This window comes from Crocodylus siamensis, chromosome 2 (assembly GCF_052110815.1).
Source record: "Crocodylus siamensis isolate JL-2025a chromosome 2, ASM5211081v1, whole genome shotgun sequence".
NCBI lineage: Eukaryota > Metazoa > Chordata > Crocodylia > Crocodylidae > Crocodylus > Crocodylus siamensis.
In genome coordinates, this window is record NC_143396.1 from 124,286,885 (window position 1) to 124,307,107 (window position 20,223).

Here is a 20,223-nt window from a genome sequence, read left to right on the forward strand (position 1 = left end):
CCCAATGGAGTCATGGGCTGCATGGTGTAAGATCCTGGGGGCTCTAGGCAAGCCTGGTATGAGATGTATGGGGGGACTTCTGCTGAGTAGGGAGGTCAGCTACTGCTATGCTGATGCCAGGGAATCTTGACTGGTCAAAGCAAGGGGGCTAGGGCTGAAAGCCTAAAAGACAAGCCCACCATGATGGGCAGGCCAGGGCTGTGGAGAGCTATTGGCACCCTGACCAGCTTGGAGGTGGGGCCAGAGCCTAAAAGAGGCTGAAGGTCCCTTCAATGGGGGAGACATTGCTGCCAAAGAGAGGCTAGGTGGTCAGCTGGCCAACATACTGGTATGATGGAGGCTGAAGCCCAACCTCCAAATGGGAGACATCCTACAAGGGGCCTGAGAGAGATGGGGTCAGTGACTGAGGATGTGCGATGAGATGGAGGCTGCAACAGAGTGCCCAGGAGTGCATAGCTCAGGGAGAACTTGTAGGAGCCAAATGAGGGAATGAAAGACAAGGGCAGATAGGCCTGTGGTGGTCCTGGGGAATGACCTAAAACTATACCCTTCTGGGGTTGGATGGTGTGGTGGGACTGCCTGGGGGCAAGGCAGTGTCCAGAAAATACCACACCTAAAACTATGGGGTGCTGGAAACCCTCAGCCCCCACTGCCTTGTGGGTGACCCTGTGGAGAGGGGAAAGGCTAGGGGAGCATACCCTGACAGAAAAGCACAGGGCCAAGGGTCCAGATATGTTGACAGTCACCTGAGGCCTGAGTGGGCCATAGGCTGAGAGTGAGATCTAACCATGTCAACAGGCACCTGAGGCCCAAGGGGCATAAAGCCCAGAGGCCCCAGTGAGGGGGATGTCTAAGGACACCTGTTGCCAAGTTTGGGCCAAAGGCAGAGTGTGCCCCAGCAATGGAGCCAGGGGAGTTATAGTGGAAGTGATTTTTGGATACCATCTGCAAGGCATGGGACACAGAAGGAAGGTTGGAGCAGTGTATTATGCCATCAGAGCATTAAATGGGCAGCCTCCCATAGCTTTTCATCCACTTCTAATGCATCAAAGCATGGTGGGCGGGCCCTGGAGATGGCCCCCATCACACATCATGTAGCAACAAATTCTTATTACACTCAAATTATTGTTTATCATCTGTTCTGATAAATGCAGTGTAACTTGTTTTAGCACAGCCAAATGAAACTGATATCAGTAATATAGTCCAGAAAATTAAAAAGAAATAATGCAAAGCATTGTTGTGCGTTGCAAATAATGTAGAACAAAACCACATATAAAACTACTCAAAAGACTACAGAAACTTCTGGCTCCATAGTATTTAGAATTAAATCCATCTATCGTCAGTTTAACTAGATGATAACATCTCCATATATGTATGTAAGTAGCTTCCAGTCTTTTTAGCTGAAGCCTTTTTGATGGATCTGTATGAACCCATGTCCTAGTATAGCCAACATCTCACTTGTTTTGTTTCCAATTTCTGCCTGTTTTTCTCCCGTTTTCCTTTTTAGTATTCATTTTTATTTATTCCTCCTTAGATTTTAAACCTAGACGTGCACTTAATCCTGTTCTATTTGAAAGTATTTTTGTTTAATCACTGATCAAACTTAAATATTATTTTATAGTGACAAATGTAGCAGTTAGCCTGTAGCTGACTGATACAGCCACAGTGTGGCAGGAGTGTTCTTTAATTGTAGTTATGACCCACTACAGCTTAATGTTGACAAAATGGAAAACCTTTAACATTCTGGATGATGCTCCAGCGGTTTGTCATGCTACTTGGTCAGAAAAGGAAGATGCAGACCCAAAGGGAGAGAAAATACTAAGAACTATAAAAGGAAAAGGTAGATTCAGGTCAACAAAAGAGTCACTGGAGGGTTGGATAATAGCCACATCCTGAAAAACATTTCTGTATAAGGAAGGGGAATAAGTTTCTTCAAAGAACTAGAGAGGAAACTCCAGTCTTCCACTTCTAAATTAATTAGAGCTCAATTAACCTGAGCTAAATTTTTTAAAGTTGTTTTCCAGCTCTCTTCTTAGTTTGCACAGCTCTAGCCCAATACAATCTAGATGATACCAATATATAAATATTTACTGCTAACTGTAACTCAGTGCTTTTTCATGTCTTATGTGAAATAGATCTATTGGATTCATGCCAGCTCTTAGAAGACAGGTGCCTGGATTAGGGGAAAAAATCAAATTGGTAGCAGTGTTTGTAAAGGACAAGGAAATAGAACAATTATTTCACTTGGTAGTAGTTGGTACTTGCCCCACCAATGTTGAAACAAAGCTCACAGTGCCATTGGGGTTAAAGAGGAGACTTCAGCCTGCCTATGATTAGTAGTATTTGTAGAGCACCACCAGCAGTGTGTCAGCTCACTGCAGCTTAGCCTTTTTCAGCAGAATAAACTTATTCATGAAATGCCCTCCCTTAACACAATGATACAAGAGCCACAGAAGAAAACAGGAAGAACTTCCAGTGGGATCAATCAAGAGGCAGTTGATGGCATCACTGGAGGAAGGTGTGATGTAGGAACCCATCAGCAAATTTAGAGGCTTGACTTACTTCTGTCCAGAATCAGTCAAATGGACCTTGATACACTTAATTTGACTTTTCTTTGAAAAAAAATTGAAGGAAAGCAACAAAACACTGTTTAAGGCAGTGGTTCTTAAGGTTTTTAGCCTTAGAGTACCCCTCCATAATCTTCTGGAATTTAGCGGCACATGGTTGAGAACCACTGAGTTACAGTCTAGTTGGTGACAGGGACAGGACTTCATGCCACTTGTGCCTTGCTTTTTCCAGCATCTGATCCTTTCCTGGTCTCTACCTGAAGGAGCAAGCTCAGCCCCCACTATGTAGCTGTTCCTCCAGTGACTGGAGCTACATGCACCTGTGTGCCCACACTGTGGTCCCAGGAGCAGAGGAGAGAGAGGTTGGGAAACAAGCCAGGCTGAAAAATGCCCCACAGCTCCATATCCAACTCTGCTTGCATGGCAGAGCTCACTGCTGGGACTGTGGGGTGTGTTGGGGGGCAGGGAGCAACCTTGGGCACTGCTTGCTTGCAAGATGCTGGGGTGCCGAGTGGGAGGAACTATTACTTACCTCTACTTCCTGGGCCAGGCACCATGACACCCATAGAAGGACCTGGTGGCAGCATACCAGTTGAGAATTGCTTAAGAAAACAGACCCACTTAAAACTGTGATATTGAAACCAGTGTTGCTTCTGGTTCATTATCACTCCTTTAATTAGCAACACAATGCAAATAATTTCTCTGTTCCCTTGAGATGCATTTGCATTAGTTTCTAGGGAAAATGAATAGATTCCTTTCTGGGACTGTACCTCTCGGATTTTAAGCAAAAAGATATGTGAGAAAGCAGCATCTGTCAGTTGCGTGATGCTTCCACAACCAGCATCCCCCTAACTTCCACTAGTATCATTATTCAGTAACACGCAAGTTAGAATCTGTTATATTCCTGCCAATCAGTATCAAAATTCTGATCGATAAGAGGATAAGCCCCTAAGAACAGGGCTGGCATCCTATCTTCCAATGCATCTGTAGAGTGCCTCCCAAAGGAGGTTGACCCCTTTCAGCAGTCATTTGACTCCAAAACTGAAACAGTGAAACCTAAGACTGTCAACTGCTTAGTGTTTAATAGGCTTCTTTCTGAGCAAAAATACCTTGTCTCTCCAAATAACTGAATCCAGTAACTGAAGACATTGACAGTTAATAAGCCCATCAGACCTCTATACCATCTCAAAATTTAAATTGTAGCTGTCTGCTTTGAGACTTACTTTTTGAAAATGCCAAAAAAGAACAAAAAGCCTGACACTTGCCTAATGACTGCTTTTTTAGTTTTGCTAGTAGCAGAGCCATCATAGTGAAATTTAGAATTTCATTAGTTTTTGTTGTTCATTCAGACGTCATTTATGTAATTAGTTGTTTTTTCTCTCTTGCCTCCTGCTTGTTTAGCTTGCTATTTTAGGATTAAGTGGAAAGTGTTACACAAAACAAAATGGAGGATTATAAACATTAACTTCCATTCTTCACATCATCTTCCCCTCCCTTTGGAAAGCTCTGAAGGAAGACTAATAGATTGTAATATATATAGTGACTGTTGAATTATGCCAAATTGAAAGTACCTATGGGGCAGATTACAACACACACCTGCCCTCTCCATTTTAATCTTAAATCAGTTTTTCTAGCCCACTGAAAAGCTACCTTGTACTAATGCAACAAAACACTGAATACAAAATTCAACCTTACAAGTTTATTTTAGTATATTAATACTTTGGCATTTCAGACAGTTTAGCTCACACCACAGTCCCAGGATATCTTTTGAGTTTACTAACGTAATATATTCATGAGATCCCAAGCTAAGACCTATTACAGCCATTTCTCTGCATTCCAAGTCAGAGTATGTTTATTCAGTTTTATTATGTACTGTTTCCCATTGCCCTGGAGCTTTGGAAAGAACATTTCCTTGATAGGTAGTTTCACTTCACTACTATCCAGGCTACTCAAGTGGTATTAAAAATTGAACTGTTTCTCTGTGAAAAAGTGACCAAGGCAGAGTGATCAAGAAACACCCACAAAAGATAAAGAACCCCTTCAAAATAGATGTTTCAGCCATTTTTTAAATTAAAAAAATACATAATCTTATTTCTCCAGTTAAGTATCTATAAAGGCCTTTTTCTGCTTTTAAAAAAAACAAAAAAGTGGCTGCCTTTAGCTGAATGTGTTTCCTTTTGACCTTTTGTCATAGTCTGTTGTAGACAGAACCGATGTCTAAAAAGTAGGGAAACAAAACTATCTTTAAAATGGGGATAATTCTTACCATTTTTGTAAGGCACTTGCAGATTATTTATGCCAGCTACATGGCTAATGATCTTTATATAACAGACCTAGGAAGAGTGAAAAAAACTCTTATTTTTTTCTCTGTAGACTTCACTGATGGCTAAACTGGAGCTAGTAGAAAAAGTCCAGATCCAAGAGACCTTAGCATCTGGCATTCGACATGAGCATCACAATTCCACATAAATCCAAACTTGAAATCCTGAAAATCCCCACTCAACTATGCCTAACTCTGGAAGAACCTACCCTGCATTCTGTCCTTAAATCCCTGATCTATTGGTTGTGTTTCCTTCTTTGCCTAGAACTGCCCCCATCTTAAAAAGGTCATGTAATCCTCAAAGAATCCAGAAAATAAATATTCCACCTCTGCTCATCACCTTGCACTCTCCCTTCAGGCACAATCTTCCTTCAGTGTCTTTATTTCTTTCCTCTTAGGGAGGATTCTTCTGTTGTTCTGCAAATTCCAGTTACCCAACATGCAGCTGCTGCTTCAGGTTCTTCCATAGTTACAAAAATGTAATACCCATCCCTTTAGTCCAGTGGGACAAAGCCAAGAGCCCTGCTTAGCAAGACTACTTTTTGTCTAAGCTATTTTCAGGTTTGGAGTAGAGCTTTAAAGTTGATTCACTCATTACTACCTTGGCAACCCATCTGAACAAGACTAAGCCAAACCTTATTTCTTTTCCTATGCAGAGGGAGAGCATATGTGGGGGTGGGATTAAAGCTGCACGATCCTGATCTGTGCAGAGGCCTTTAACAACTTTCACGTTGCAGCAACTGTTGTGAAGACTGGAGAAGACTTGTGACTGAGGACTGACTTAACAAGCTGTTTTTTCATGTTGATGTATAGATACTCCCAGCTTTGACAATGTATAAAGTAAGAGAGGACACAAGAAAAGTTGGATTCTCATTTATTAGGTAGACAGTACAAACAGATTCACTTAGATTTCTGGCTCTGTGCTTGTGCCTTCAAGACTTTCACAACGATCTTCTGTTCCTCAATAAGGAAAGCTCGTTTGATTCTAGGGAGGAGGGGGGGGGAAAAGCCTTCATTAATAGGAAAGCAGACACTATGCCTTTGCTATAAAAATGTAAAAAAAAAAAAACCTCACATCTAGCTTAATCTTTTTCTATATCAACTGTTCAATTTAGTGGGAAACTTATGTCATACTGAAATACAGGTTTACAGTCAGAAGTTAGTTGTAAGATTTTTTTTTCAGCAGAATGAGAAGAAAAGTATTAGTAATTTTAGTTAGCTTCTCTTCCATGATTCAAATATTTTCCTCTGTTAAGAAAAATACTAGGCCACTATCATATTTAAAACTTTATGGCATTACTATGTGGAGGTGTCTCAAAACATTAAATTCTTAAAGTCCCACCAAGCAGATTGTTTGATGTTCAAGCTAACACCCAAGCACGAAAGTACAATAAAAATGCCAAGTTAAAAATTAAATACAGAAGTAGATACATGAGAGTGTAGTACCAAGTCTCTGCATGCTGAATTAGTTAAGGAGTGTGCAAATGTTACTAATTATATCAATCTGACTCAAATCCATGTATATTCGTCCTATTTCTATTTGTACAGATAGCATGTGTGTGCACACATGCATGCACGCAGAGTCTTGTACCAAAAACTCTGTCAGTGACTCCTTCCATTTCCAAGAACAGGACCCCTGCCCCCGCCCCAATCAATAGGGCTGTGTGAAACGGCACAGTTCTGTTTCGGCAGAACAGCGTTTCATTTTGATACTGCTGTTCTGTTTCATTTCACTGAAACAGTTTTGGTTTTGCCCCACAGGCTATAATGGGAAAGCTCAAAACAGCCTATAGCTTTGTCATTTCTGGCCTGATTTGGATGATGCTTGCAGGAATGGCAGCCCTTCTGAGGACATGAAGCCTGCCAAGTTTCAAGGAGATTGGTGCAGGGGTTTCAGGGAAACTGCACCTCAAATTCCTGACAGCAAATAACTCATGTCACATGTATGTGTTAAGCCACAGCAGGGTCAAAACTGCAGAGGTGGTACCCTTGCTGAGACAATGAAGCCTGCCAGGTTTCAAGGAGATAGGTGCAGGGATTTGAGAGAAACTGCACTTCAAGCTGCAGACGAGCAAAACTCATGACATGGGTGACACTGTGTGCGTTAAGGTGCAGCAGGGTGAAAGCTGTAGGCTTGCTAGGCCCTGCTGATGCCACAAAGCCTACCAGCTTTCAAGGAGATGGGTGCAGGGGGTTCTGGGGCCCTGCACCTTTGGCTGCTGACAAGCAAAACTCGTGAGATGGATAGGTGACACTGTGTGTGTGTTAAGGTGTGCCCTCAATCAACTGACACAAAGGCAGAAAGCAGGGCAATTCAAACAATGCTGCCTTTTATGCAGTTTTTCCATCCCTCCCCCAGAGCAGTGGGATTGAAGGTACCTCAGGAAAGGATGAGTCACTGGCCAGCTACACAGTCAATAACGAGAGTGGTCCTTCCCCCACTTCTTACTTTAGTTTATGTTTCCCCGCAAGCAAGCCCAGCTTGAACTTTAAAACGTTCGAAATGTTTTAAACTTGCCTCGTTTAATTTCGAGGCTGTTTTGAAACTCTCTGCTTCATTTCAATTTTGCTGTTTCAATCTCAAAATGAGTCGAAACAGCGTTGAAAAGAAACCACCAGCAAAATTTCACACAACCCTACCAATCAAGATCTCTTCTCCTTCAGACCAGCAACCGTCTCCAATATCTGCCTGCCTCAGAGTATTGTTTAGCTTCTTGATAACAACGTATCAATTTTATATTGTTCCTTCCCTACCTAACCAAGAGCAAAAGAAACAATTCAATTCATTACTAGCTTTCCCTTCCTGGGTAAATTAAAAACAGTGACACAAGTCTTAATTGCAGAAAACCTACTCTCAGGTTTGGACAATTGTAACCAGACTTCACTTTCCCATATTAAAATTTCCAAAGTTTCACATTTAAACTAAAGTGCACTTCCAATTACAAGCAAGACTCTTATTCTTTCAGGCACTGAACACACAGGAAAACAGAATTATTACATAATTTAGCTGTAACAGCAAATATTTCCTGTGTGTAGAGTAAGGGCAGGAGTGGTGAGGAGAAGCATGACCTATAAATGGTCTACCCAGTGCCATTTTAAAGGGATGGGAAGTTTCAGCACTGATATTTTCCTTAAAATAAAATTACTGTCCTATAACATTAAACTGTATTTGTAATAAAGCTACAATAAAAGAACTTAAAATATTTAAGACTAAAAAAAATTTTTTTTCAACTATTTGGTTGGTCTAATAAAACATCTTGCATCTACCCAAAGAACCTTGTCTGCCTATGTCCTTAGATCAACAACAGGCTGATCGAAAATAAATTTGCAATATTTAGGGGGCTACATAATGTAATTAAAGTTTACCTGTCACGGACACATTTAGCACACATGGAACCACCATAAGCCCTGCTAACATGTTTCTTTGTTTTGGACAGTCTCATAAGGACTTTAGGACGTACAGCACGAACCTATACGAAAAAAAGATTGAAATATTATACAGAGCAATTTATAATCCTGTGCTTATTTTACTTATTAGCTATGATAAAACTCACATGGAATGTTTGTGTGCATCACAAATATTTAATTTTAAAAAATGTTACTGCACCCAAATTTTCAAGATATGCTTTTACAAGCTACAATTCAATTGTTTATAGCAGTGGTTTTCAACTTTGTTTCAGGGGTCTTGAAATGAAGTAATGTGAATGGAGGTTAGAACCACTTTGAATTGTAAGTGTGGGTATTGGCAGGCAATGGTCTTTGAGCAGATGTGATATCTTTTTTTTTTTTTTACCAACTGAGTAACTGGAAAAACATGCACCCAAAAGCTTGCTAAGAAGTCACTCTTCATCAGGCATACGGAGTCTCTGCTGTTCTGAGACCCCAAGAAACAGAGTCTTTGAGTCTCAGAAAAGCAAAGATGCTTTTCTGAGACTCAGCCTGAAGAAGGGTGACTGCACCTGAAAGCTTGCTAAGAATTTTTTTTCAATTACTCAGTCAGTCTAATAAAATAGGTTCTCTCAACCAGCGGGATGCCAAGTTCCTCTAGGTGGGACTCAGGTTGTAGCAGTGAAACCGGAAGCGCCAGCAGGACTTCTGGTTTCACTTTTGTGCGCTTCGATCAGCCACTGGGGAACAACTCCCCCCCCCCCGGCCTCCAGGCCCACCTCCCCTGCACAGAGGCCCCACAATCAGCGCTGCTGCACCCAGTGAGTGCAGCGCTTTTAAGCTCCGGGACTGGGCTGGGGCCGGGCAGAGCAGCCATGGGGCTTCTCCTGTGACTCCTCATCGCCCAGGGAGAGGCAGGCAAAGCCCAAGGAGCCGTAGGAGAACCTGTAGCCGCCTGGCTGTGCCTGCCTTTCCCTGGCTCACTCGAACCACCAAATCAGCACTGAATCTTCCAAAGCCAATTCAGCCAAATTGATTCAGAATGGCGATCCGAATTGAATCACTGGTCTTCTGAATTGGCTGAGTCAAATGTGTCCCTATTCACACAGGCCTATACAACTACATGGGCCTTTATAGGACAACTTGTGAACAATTAGATCAGTTCATTGCTTGTCTTTAAAAACAAACAAAAACATTACAGGTATTGCATGAAAAGACAGAAGCCATTCCTAATTTTTAGGGGTGCACCAATAAAGATTTTCCTGACCAATACCAATAGCGGATTATTCACCAAGCACATTGGCCGATACCGATCCAATAACAGATTTACAGGAGCACAGCTGGTTAGTGTACCCCTGTGGGCAAGGAGGGGAGGAAGAGGCAGGGGGGGTGGATAGATCGAAGCCCCCACAGTGAGACAGGGCATAGGGCTTGGGCTGGAGGTGCTGCCCAGCCAGAGCGGTGAACAGGACCCCAGGACAGGGAACATGACTGCGCCACGGGAGGCTCATCCAGGGGATCAGCATGCCTGCACTTAAAGATGGCAGCTGAAGCACTTGAACTAAAACTCATGTCCAAGTTTGCAGATGACACTAAGCTATGGGGCGAAGTGGACACGCCAGAGGGCAGGGAACAGCTGCAAGCAGACCTGGACAGGTTAGACAAGTGGGCAGAAAACAACAGAATGCAGTTCAACAAGGAGAAATGCAAAGTGCTGCATCTAGGGAGGAAAAATGTCCAGCACACCTACAGCCTAGGAAATGACCTGCTGGGTGGCACGGAAGTGGAAAGGGATCTTGGAGTCCTAGTGGACTCCAAGATGAACATGAGTCGGCAGTGTGACGAAACCATCAGAAAAGCCAATGGCACTTTATCGTGCATCAGCAGATGCATGACAAATAGGTCCAAGGAGGTGATACTTCCCCTCTATCGGGCGCTGGTCAGACCGCAGCTGGAGTACTGCGTGCAATTCTGGGCGCCGCACTTCAAGAAGGATGCGGATAACCTGGAGAGGGTCCAGAGAAGGGCCACTCGTATGGTTAAGGGCCTGCAGGCCAAGCCCTACGAGGAGAGATTAGAGAAACTGGACCTTTTCAGCCTCCGCAAGAGAAGGTTGAGAGGCGACCTGGTGGCTGCCTATAAGTTCGTCAGGGGGGCACAGAAGGGAATTGGTGAGTATTTATTCACCAAGGCGCCCCCGGGGGTTACAAGAAATAATGGCCACAAGCTAGAGGAGAGCAGATTTAGATTGGATATTAGGAGGAACTTCTTCACAGTTCGAGTGGCCAAGGTCTGGAACAGGCTCCCAAGGGAGGTGGTGCTCTCCCCTACCCTGGGGGTATTCAAGAGAAGGTTGGATGTGTATCTAGCTGGGGTAATGTAGGCCCAGCACTCTTTCCTGCTTATGCAGGGGGTCGGACTCGATGATCTATTGAGGTCCCTTCCGACCCTAGCATCTATGAATCTATGAATCTATGAATCATCAAGTGACCTTAGTTCAAGCCCTGCTGTCACCATTTTTTAAGCATGGCGGCACACTTCAGGAGTAGAGCAGGGCAGAGGTAGGTTGCCCACTGCAGGCTCAGGGCTCTCCGCTCTGGTGACTTTGCCCTAGGAGCCGCACACTGGCTGCCTGTCCCCAGCCTGTCTGGCAGCAGGAGGCATAACTTGCTGCCCCTCACTGCTGCTGAGTGGGCAGAGGGGACATAGCCAGCACACAGCTCCTGAGGCAAAGGCAGCAGGGTGGAAAGCCCCAAGCCCACATTAGCCCTGCACACAAATCTGAGGGGGCAAATGCCTCCTATGCTGGGGGTGGATGCAGCAGTGGGGAGCCACCCCCTCCACCAGCTTCCCTGGACCAGCTGCCCATGGCTCCATCCTGCTCCTCACCCTGGGTCCTATGCACTGCCCTGGCTCGGTAGCATCTCTAGCCCCACTCCCTCCCTTTCTGTGGGGCCCTCAATCTGCATCCACCACAGGCCCCTTCTCCTCTACACACTTACCTGCATGGTGTGCTGCCTGGCTGCATTCCTGGACATGTGCATACGTGTGGTTGTACGCATGCACGCAGAGTTCAGGGGCCCCAGCCAGATGGCACATTATACTTATCAGTAACATTTTTGGCTTGTGTAGCCAATAAAGCCAACAGCCAATAATGTTAGTTTTCCTTTTATCAACGTACTTTTACTGATTTCACTTCCATTTAGAACACAAGGGAAACAAATCCAACAAATTTATACTAGTTTCAATAACCTGAAGCGATACAACAAACAATTGAAGAAATTTATTTTTTTTACATACTTGGGTAGTGTCCCTTTTCATATAATCTTGCACATCTAATTACTGAAAAACAAAATCCTTTTTTCAAATAAGCTTCCTTGCAAGGGGACTGTGACATGTCACTCAAACACTGATCAGCAATGCTGACATTATTCAGAAGTGATAGAATCAGAGAGGATGTCAGCCACTTAACAAGTTTTAGAGATCAGTGTCCTTTAAAAACCAAAAGTTAAACCAACTTTCACAATTCGACATGCCACAAAGCATAGCGAGTAATTTTGTAAGTAACCCTAGAGAAGATTAAATTCACTTTCAACTTGTGTATTTTTAATATTGTTAATAAAACTGTTATAACTCTTATTAAGAATCTGCATGATTATCATCTATAATATCCCTTGGTTATGTAAGTCGACACAGGCATTTGCTAATTGCTCATCTCATTGACTAACGAGATTCAGACAAGACACAAATGACAGGGATCCTATGAATATCGGAGGCAGAAAAATAGCATCACAGTCCATCAAATCATTTTGCTTTTAGAAAACTCATGTCATCAATCAACCCACCCAGATATAAGAGGTACTGTCTCAATTTAAAGACTGCATGTGAACAAGGCATTTAAGCAAAAAGAAAAAAAAAGTATACACATCAGCAAGCAAAAAAGAGTGGGGAGTTCAAATCAGTCTCAGGCTGGTCATGTCAACAGGATTATTTGTTTTTCGTACCGAAAAAAGTTTGTATAAATTAGTACAATACTTACGCCACGAAGCCTTCCTGGGCACACACCACATGCAGACTTGGGTGCTTTGCCAACTTTCTTGGTGTAAAGGTAAACAATCCTGTTACCTGGTGTTCGGGACCTGGGCGGAAAACAAGAATACATATAATGTATGCAAGGACCAAAACTCAAATAAACTGTCCAGAAAGACTCTTGATCTTACTTACAGCCTGGTCTTATTGGAGGCTGTGTTGTAGGATAACCTACGGCGGTAGGTCAGGCGCTGAACCATTTTTTATATCTAAATGAGCGAAGGGAAAAAACATTGTTAGACTTAAAGGACCTTTTATTTATAAAGCATTTAAAAAAAAACCCGACAGCATTTTAACAGCAAATGCAGCACAGATATGAACCACCAACCACTCTACATCAACATGAACAGCTGAAGAATGAACATGCTTCTTGTTCAAGAACTACAAAGAAAACACCTGAATGAAATCTGTCAGTAGTCTCCGCTAAATCACTCTTAAACACTTTCCTTGCCTGTCACTGTAACAGTGCCCAAAACTGTTATTAACCTAAGCTACAGGTTTCCTCCACACAAACAGGATTTGGAAATCCTATTATATCCCCCCTGCCCAGACAACGGCAACACGCCGATACAGAGAAATAGGCTGCATTTTGAGGGTGCGCAACCAAACACATGGAGCTGTCACAGCCCCACCAACACACTGTCCCAGCTGGGAGACAAAAAATTAAGCTACATGCGAGGTCTCATTTTTCTGCACTTTTATAGGGAAGGCACTGACCTCATGCGAGCCCACTACAAAGCATCACCCTGCCAGGCCAGGGCTTTTCCCGGAGGCGGATTGCTGTTTCACGCTCCCCCGGGGCCAGGGCTCTGCTTCCCTCCTGCCCCCCCACCCTAGTACCGCCTCCCGCAGCAAGCAGCTAGGTCCGAGCAAACCCCAGCAGCCCCAGGCAACGCGGTCCCGGGCCCACCTCGTCGCCCGGCAGGAGCGGAGCCAAGGCGCTGCAGCGCCACCCCAGCAGAAGCCTGCCCAGGAGCCCCCCACCCGCTGTGGCGCCCGATCCGGGCCGCGACACCACTCCCGGCTCCGCACTAAAGGGCCCGCCTCACACCCCGGAGCCCCGTGCGTGCTCCGCACTCACTCCCCCGTGTCGCCTGCCCGCGTCAGCCCGCGGATGGATGCGGATCTCCGCAGACCCCGCCACGGACTGAGCGCACACAGCAACCCTACCTGGCGGCGCCGGAACCGGAAGAGGAAAGAAAAGGGCACAGGTCAACTCAGAAATAGTGACCGGCATAACCCGGAAGTAGTCTCTGTGTCCGAGGGAGACGTAGGCGCCGCCATGCTGTACGAACAGCAGGGGCGGGAGCTGATAGGTCACGCAGCAGCAGATGGGAGGGGTTACTGCTGAGTTACTGCTGTTGCGTTCCCGGAACGTAGCCCGCGGGTTCTCTGACGTCTACCCCTAACCTCTCCGTTCAGGGGTGCTTAAAGAGACAGGACAGGCAGGAGGGGCTGCGCAGCCTGCCCCAGAGCCTTTGCCCTAGATCCAGAAGTACCTCTGCCTTGGGCAGGGCCAGGGGGAGCTTAACTCTCGTGTTATACCCAGGATGCAGGGGTAGCATTGCCAGTTCTCATGATTGTTGGCATTGTTAAAGTCTACGCTTCAGGAACGCGAAACACTTAGCTCCATCTTTTATATCTATTTAAAATATTAAAGTAGATATAAAAGACAGAGCTATGGTTTTCACATTCCTGAAGCATAGATTTTAAGAACAATGCCAAAAACCATGAGTTAGCAATATTGCAGGGGGCAGGCCTGGCCTTGCCTCCTTTGGGCAGGGACAAGGCTTGTGCCCTGGCACCACACAGAGCAGGGCTCATATTAGAACTGAACAGCACCAGGAGGTCTCACAGCCAAGGCCGGCCACCCTAGCCTGCAAAATCTCCAGCCGCAGGGGGCCCCACACTAAGAGGCCCCTGTGTCTGGCCATTCAACACCCCCTCCCTCCCTGCCACTGATGCCACTGGAGCAGGGGGACCCAAACTAATTCTTGCAGGGGGCCCCAAAAAATTGTGGGCCAGCCCCGTTTGCAGCATTGCAGGCACTACTCACCCCCCCCCCCGGGGGGATGGGGACGGGAAGAGCCAGTCACTTGGGACTGATGACTGCTAAAGGCCCCAGGACAAAAGCATCCTGGCTTCTCTAACCCACACAAGTAGAACTGACCCGCTGGTAACAGCGGGGGAATCTCTTACCCCCAAACTCTGGCATAAGATGCATGCTTTGGAGAGGCAAATCCACTGCAGCCAGCCCTTCAGTCTGACAGTGACGTGCCACGCAATCCAGTCTTATGGATACGGTACATCCCAGGCTGGTGGCTGTTTTTGCAGGCCAAAGACAGTGATTCAAACTCCATGCAACACAGTGTGGCTCTCTGCACCTGCACAGATTCCAATTAAAGCCCAGGCTCATGGTTCTCTTATGGACCCATTCTTTGGTTCAGAAATGCCAATTGTCTTAACTGGCCTGTGATTCAGAGACAACAACGTGCCTACGACATGCAGCATAGCCTCCTGGTTTTGGCCCAGCCATTTAGCACAGCCAGAGAGAGGAAGATGTCCATTTGCACACAGTCTAATCCTATTGATCAGAGATGCCTTAAAGGCTGAATCATGGGGTCACCCCAACAATATTAGGATGATAAGTCTTAAAATGACACTTGGCACAAAGACCGACATTGTTAAAGCACCTTGCACACATGCCAAACATTCTTACACCATCTCAAGGCTACTGTACAAAAATGTGGAATGACAATAATAATACACACCATCCAAATTAAAGGAACTGGAAAGCCTAAACTTTTCTTTGTGGCTGCTGCTTGTCTCTTTGAGGGAAAACAAATGGTATCTGGTTGTTATGTTATTTTACAGCAGGAAAAAAGCTGACTTATCACAGGCCTTACCTGATTTCTGGCAGCAGTGTGCCTCTGTGTATCCAGAGCTGTCGTCTAGCAGCTGTCTCTTGCCTTCTCCTCTAATCTATTTGATCTAATTTATTTGTCATCAAATAGGGTTAGGGCTGCTGACCTACTGCACTGATAGTATTCATTATGCCCATAATCCTGAGATTTGGAAGCCTCTCTGCTTGAGTCTGAGGCCAAAGGCTTGGTGATTCCTACATATAGAGGTATGGAATTCATGTGAGATGTTTCCTCAGAAGCCTGAAAATACTGGTCTCTGAGCACCCAGGCATCAAAAGGTGAGGCATTATGGACACAGAGAGAAAGAAATGAAAACCCAATACACAAACAGATGAACTATGCTTTTTAATGGGACAAGCCGGACAAAGAACCTCAAAGAACATCTAGTCTTTCTTGCAGAGATTGTGTGTGTGAAATCCTGGTTCGACTGAAGTCAATGTGGGCTTTTCAATTGGCCTCTGCAAAGGCAGAATTTAGTATGACAGAACCATAAGGTTGGCATAGACCTCACAGATCATCTGGTCCAATTCCCTCCACTAACCTCCTCATGATTCCTATACCATATTAGATAGAAGCCTAATTACTCAGCCTCTTCTACAAAACCTCCAGTGAAAGAGAGTCCATAGTATCCACAGTGTTACTCCATATTTTCTTAACAACATTCCTGAAATCCTGAAGATGCTTTCTGATCAGGGCCAGATGACATAGCTGTCTAAGAAGTGGCACAGCTACCACCTTCAGTATGCAGGATGCTTGGTTTAAAAAGAATGACCTTTTTGAGCAAGACTGTATTCCTTTCTGGTGTAACAAGGACACGAAGGTCCCAGGAGTTTACACTGAACCACCAAACTTGGGAGTGAGAAATCTTAAGTTTCTTGAACCTGCCACACCAGATTCTCATATATGTGTTCCCCATTTCTCTGCCCATAATTCCTGACTTACTCATTTCTTCAACAAGAACCTCTTTTGCCATCCAAAATTCAGTGATATGAGCTCTGTTCCAATGGTAACGAGCTCCAATATTTCTCAAAAGAGAGTCTCAGCAGTGTATAGACATGCCAGGGCCTCATTTTGGGCCCATTCTTCAATCCAAGTCCTGGGAGTGTCTATGAAAATGGATGGCTCAGTCTGAGCAAAATACGGCTGAGCAGCACATGAGGTTCGGTCCATTTCCCCCAACAAAGGATAAAACTTGAGAAAGGCCAAATCTTAGCCCACTGGTCAACCTGCTGGCCTCTCAGGCTCTGTGCCCAATTTTCTTTTTATTTTGAGCCAGCCAAGTCTATACAGCATAAGGAGTCTGAGAGAAACAATACTCCCTACACACACACCTTATCTTCTCAGTAGGCATTGCACCTAGGAAGTGAAAGGTGTGAGATCAAAGCTGCCTATAGTCTCCTCGTCCTGGGCAGAGGGCACTTCCAGGAAGCAGCCAAATTTTCTTTTTGTTATTTTAGGTTGGCAGAGCCTCCCACTTGGCTTATACCATGTAGGGAGTGCAAAAGCATTGACTGCTCAAAGTTTCATGGCCCGTGCTGTGCCAGGCACCTGATTCTGCCCCATGCTTCCAATCCAAGCAGTGAGAGTGTCTATGAGGAAAGGTGACTGGGTCTGGACAAAATGTGTCCGGAGCAGCAAGCAGTGCCCAATTCCCAACCATTTCCCTGCAAGACTGGCTGCCCAACAAGAGGCAGAGCCTGAAGTAGACCAAATATTGGGTGTCAGACCTGGGATATGAAGGCTTCACAACCTTCTCTCACTGTGCAGGGAGCACTTCTCAACAGCCACCATTTTTTGTTGGGGGGGCAGGGGAAAGCTGACTGAAACCTTCTTCCACACCACATAAGGAATCCAGGAGAAATGACCACCTACCCTACCTGATTGGTAGCTCCAGGGCTGGACATTGGACCTGGCAGGAGAAGTTTGTCAACAGTCCCTGTTAAGTTCCACTTACCTTACCATGTTAGATCATAAACACAAAAGTGAAGCATCTGATGCAGCAGGGCCTGGATGACTTCCTAACGAGCTACATCCTTATCTGAACTTTTACTACCTCTAGCCTTCTCTGTACAGGGCAGTACAGACACTTAGACAGGCAAGACATGGCAAGAGTTGGGCACAGAGATACTTCTTCTGATGGTTTGCCAACAGCCAAGGAGAGTGCACTTAGTAGTGCCAAAACTTATATATTTTATTTTAAAAAGTGGTTTCTATCCAGATTTTTCAATTACATTTAGACAACTGAAAGGGTCATTTATATTAAAAAAAGACTGCTAGCTCTAAGGAGTCCCATCCTATTATGTTTCTTCAATTGGACCTTTGTCTCAGATCAGATGCCGCCCATGAAGGCCCTGACAGGTTGAGAAGCATGTTGACAAGCTTGGTTGGCCTTTTCACTTTGAAATCAGGGGTTGGCTGGCAATAAGGCAGCTCATGTTTTTCATTCTGTTGGCTCCCTAATGGATCCCATTCCCATCCTGCTGTGTGGCACTGAAGCATCAAAGAACAAGATCTTCTAAAACATGTGTTTCAATTCCTCCTGCTTCCTTGCCTTGATTGCTGTTGGTGGTCGCACTCTGCCTGTCCTGCTGTGCTGTACAAAGTCCACTCTTTTCTTCACACAGCTCAGGAGAACACATTGTGGGTGATATTGTCATCAACACAGCTTATTTATGTTTTATTTCTCAGGCCAAGTTTTGCCTTAGGATGAACAGAGTATTCACAAGAGTTTCATGGGAGTGCTTTGTATACACTGGAAGCAGAATTTGGCCTAATGAGGATAAGCCAGGAAGCGTCCTCTGCTGCTTTTGCCTAAACAATATTATAGAAATATAAAACATGTTGTATATATTTACTAAGGACCTAGGCACGTAGCTCAGGATTCTGATGCCATCATTAGCCACTTGAGCTTTGCTCTTGGAAGTAGCATGTATTTAAAAACCTTTGATGTGTGTGTTTATAGCTTTATTTATAGATTTGTAACTCACAGTTTGTTGTGCAGCATACTCCCTGTCTTATATCTATAATAATTATTTTGGTTAATTATTGACTCTTTTTAAAATGCAAATTATGGGCACCAGTATTTTTCTGCTTCATGAAAGAAGAGAAAATATGTATGAACTAGATGTGAGAGTAACATTTTAAAATGCAGCTTATTTTAGGAAACAAGTGAATTTCAGGACAATTAGAGCATTTAATTTGAACTTTCTGGGTCCAGAACCCTAAGGAGAATAAAGAAGCCAATTAAATAAAATTAAATAATCATGCTCTAGTTATAAAAATATAACAAAATGCAATTGTTAAAAAACAATACTATTACCTTACTGATAACGTAGGTTGGAGAAATTGTATGAATGCAAAAGATTGCCCTCTTGTCAGCAATAGTACTATTACCTAAACTTAGCGAAACTGGGTGATGACCTTAACTGGTATAAGTAGAATCAGAGACATGATATTGTAGTAATTTTCATCAACTGAGGGGCTGGCTCATTGTTTTACAACACATGCAATTTATTTTGTACAAGTAACAGGGCCATCAGACCAAGGCTAAGTGCAGATATTTGGGGAGGGCAGGTGAAAGTTAGAGCGTGTTAAAAATGGTGACCCAATCTAAGGTAAGTTAGGATATGAGAGAACATCAATTGGAGTGGGAGGGTGGCAGACAGGATCCACAGAAAGGATTGAGGGTGGAGGGGCAGGCAGCATCTGTGTGGGGATTATGGGGCAGGCAGGATCTGCAGGAACCATTGGGGGTGGGGCATGGGGTCCTCAGGGGGTTGCTGAGGTCCAGGAGGGATCGGGAAGGGGGGTGGGGGGAGGAATCATGGGATCAAGGAGGGTGGTGGGGTTGGAGAGGACCAGATGCTATTTTTAGCTGCTTAACTCTCCCCAGGATACCTGCACCTGCATCCAGCCCACCCCTTCCCCACCAATTGCTTGGAGTCTGGCACTTGGAGTGGCTCGCAGGATAGGGTGGTGGTGGTGGGGTCTGGATGGTCCACAAAGGGGCAGATACCAAGGGACTAAGGGTGCTACAAATAGCCTAGTGCCAGGGGAGTGGATAGAAAAAGCTCAGCCCAGGGACTGAAACACGTGGCTGGACTTTCCCAGCCTTGGGGCTGCATCGGTAACTACAGAAGTTCGATGCACTGCTCTAACTTAGCTTGATTAAGTTTGAATGCAAATCAATCTGGGTCTATCTTAGACCAGCGTATGTGTGTGGAACTTCTGTACTGTAATGGGTTTAGACTGATTTTCCATCACTGGGTCTCAGTGATCGACTGGGTCTTTCGACTGGGTCTCAGTTTAAGGTCTACACCAGGGCAAACTCAGTTAGATTAGGTGGCCATTTTAACCCAATCTAACCTCCTCTTAACTCCCCTCTGAATGTCTGCACTTAGCCCAACAGCATGCAAGGGCATCTTTAAACATTTTTTTCTGACATTTTTTGAACACTTCCTAGTGCGGTGGATACTATCTCAAGTAGGGTTAGACTAATTAGATATTGTTGATATTAGTCAAGTGATTCAGCCCTCCCTCTACTGGTGCTACCACTGCATAGGGATAAGCTCTCTTTCCTGGAAATAGCACTTTTTCTATGACTAAAGCATAAGATTTTTCGGTACCTTCTTCTTCCTTAAATGGAGTGTAGTGTACTGTCGTACAGTGAATGTCAAATGCAGGATGGGACTCAGCATGATCACCCGTAAGGGTCTTTTCCTGCAAAGATGATCCTGAGTGACAAAAGGGCTAGGGAGAAGGCCTTATTTCCTTACTGAATCTGGATCTTCAAACAGTTTCCAGGCCACATCCTCAACACAGATCTGAAAGCCCCAGATCTCTAGAGGTAGATAAGGAAAATAACTTGTGTGAGGGACCTCAGAGAAGTTCCAGTGGACATTTCACCCTCTTCTGGATTATTCCAAGAGGAGGGAAC

At 44.7% G+C, this 20,223-nt stretch overlaps 1 protein-coding gene across 3 annotated transcripts; it reads right to left on the reverse strand.

The window, feature by feature from the left end:
- Window positions 1-5,745: 5,745 nt before the first annotated feature.
- RPL34 (ribosomal protein L34) lies at window positions 5,746-13,608 on the reverse strand. Of its 3 annotated transcripts, none has more exons than XM_090036726.1 (5): window positions 13,534-13,608; window positions 12,499-12,572; window positions 12,314-12,413; window positions 8,254-8,357; window positions 5,746-5,872 (listed from the first exon to the last, which is right to left on the reverse strand). In XM_090036726.1, the coding sequence occupies exons 2-5, from the start codon at window positions 12,561-12,563 to the stop codon at window positions 5,788-5,790; spliced, it is 354 nt and encodes a 117-aa protein (XP_089892852.1). In that variant the 5' UTR covers window positions 12,564-12,572; window positions 13,534-13,608; the 3' UTR covers window positions 5,746-5,787. The 3 variants fall into 3 exon arrangements, with proteins under 3 accessions (XP_089892852.1, XP_089892853.1, XP_089892854.1); XM_090036727.1 differs by lacking the exon at window positions 13,534-13,608 and adding an exon at window positions 13,445-13,519; XM_090036728.1 differs by lacking the exon at window positions 13,534-13,608 and adding an exon at window positions 13,274-13,325.
- Window positions 13,609-20,223: the final 6,615 nt, after the last annotated feature.

Excerpts from the sequence above, each read along its gene's own strand:
- RPL34 (XM_090036726.1), bottom strand. The coding sequence starts at position 12,563 with ATGGTTCAGCGCCTGACCTACCGCCGTAGGTTATCCTACAACACAGCC. Across the intron at positions 12,414-12,498 it reads GCCTCCAATAAGACCAGGCT|GTCCCGAACACCAGGTAACA; the intron begins GTAAGTAAGATC and ends TTTTCCGCCCAG. Across the intron at positions 5,873-8,253 it reads GCTAAATGTGTCCGTGACAG|AATCAAACGAGCTTTCCTTA; the intron begins GTAAACTTTAAT and ends CCTCCTCCCTAG.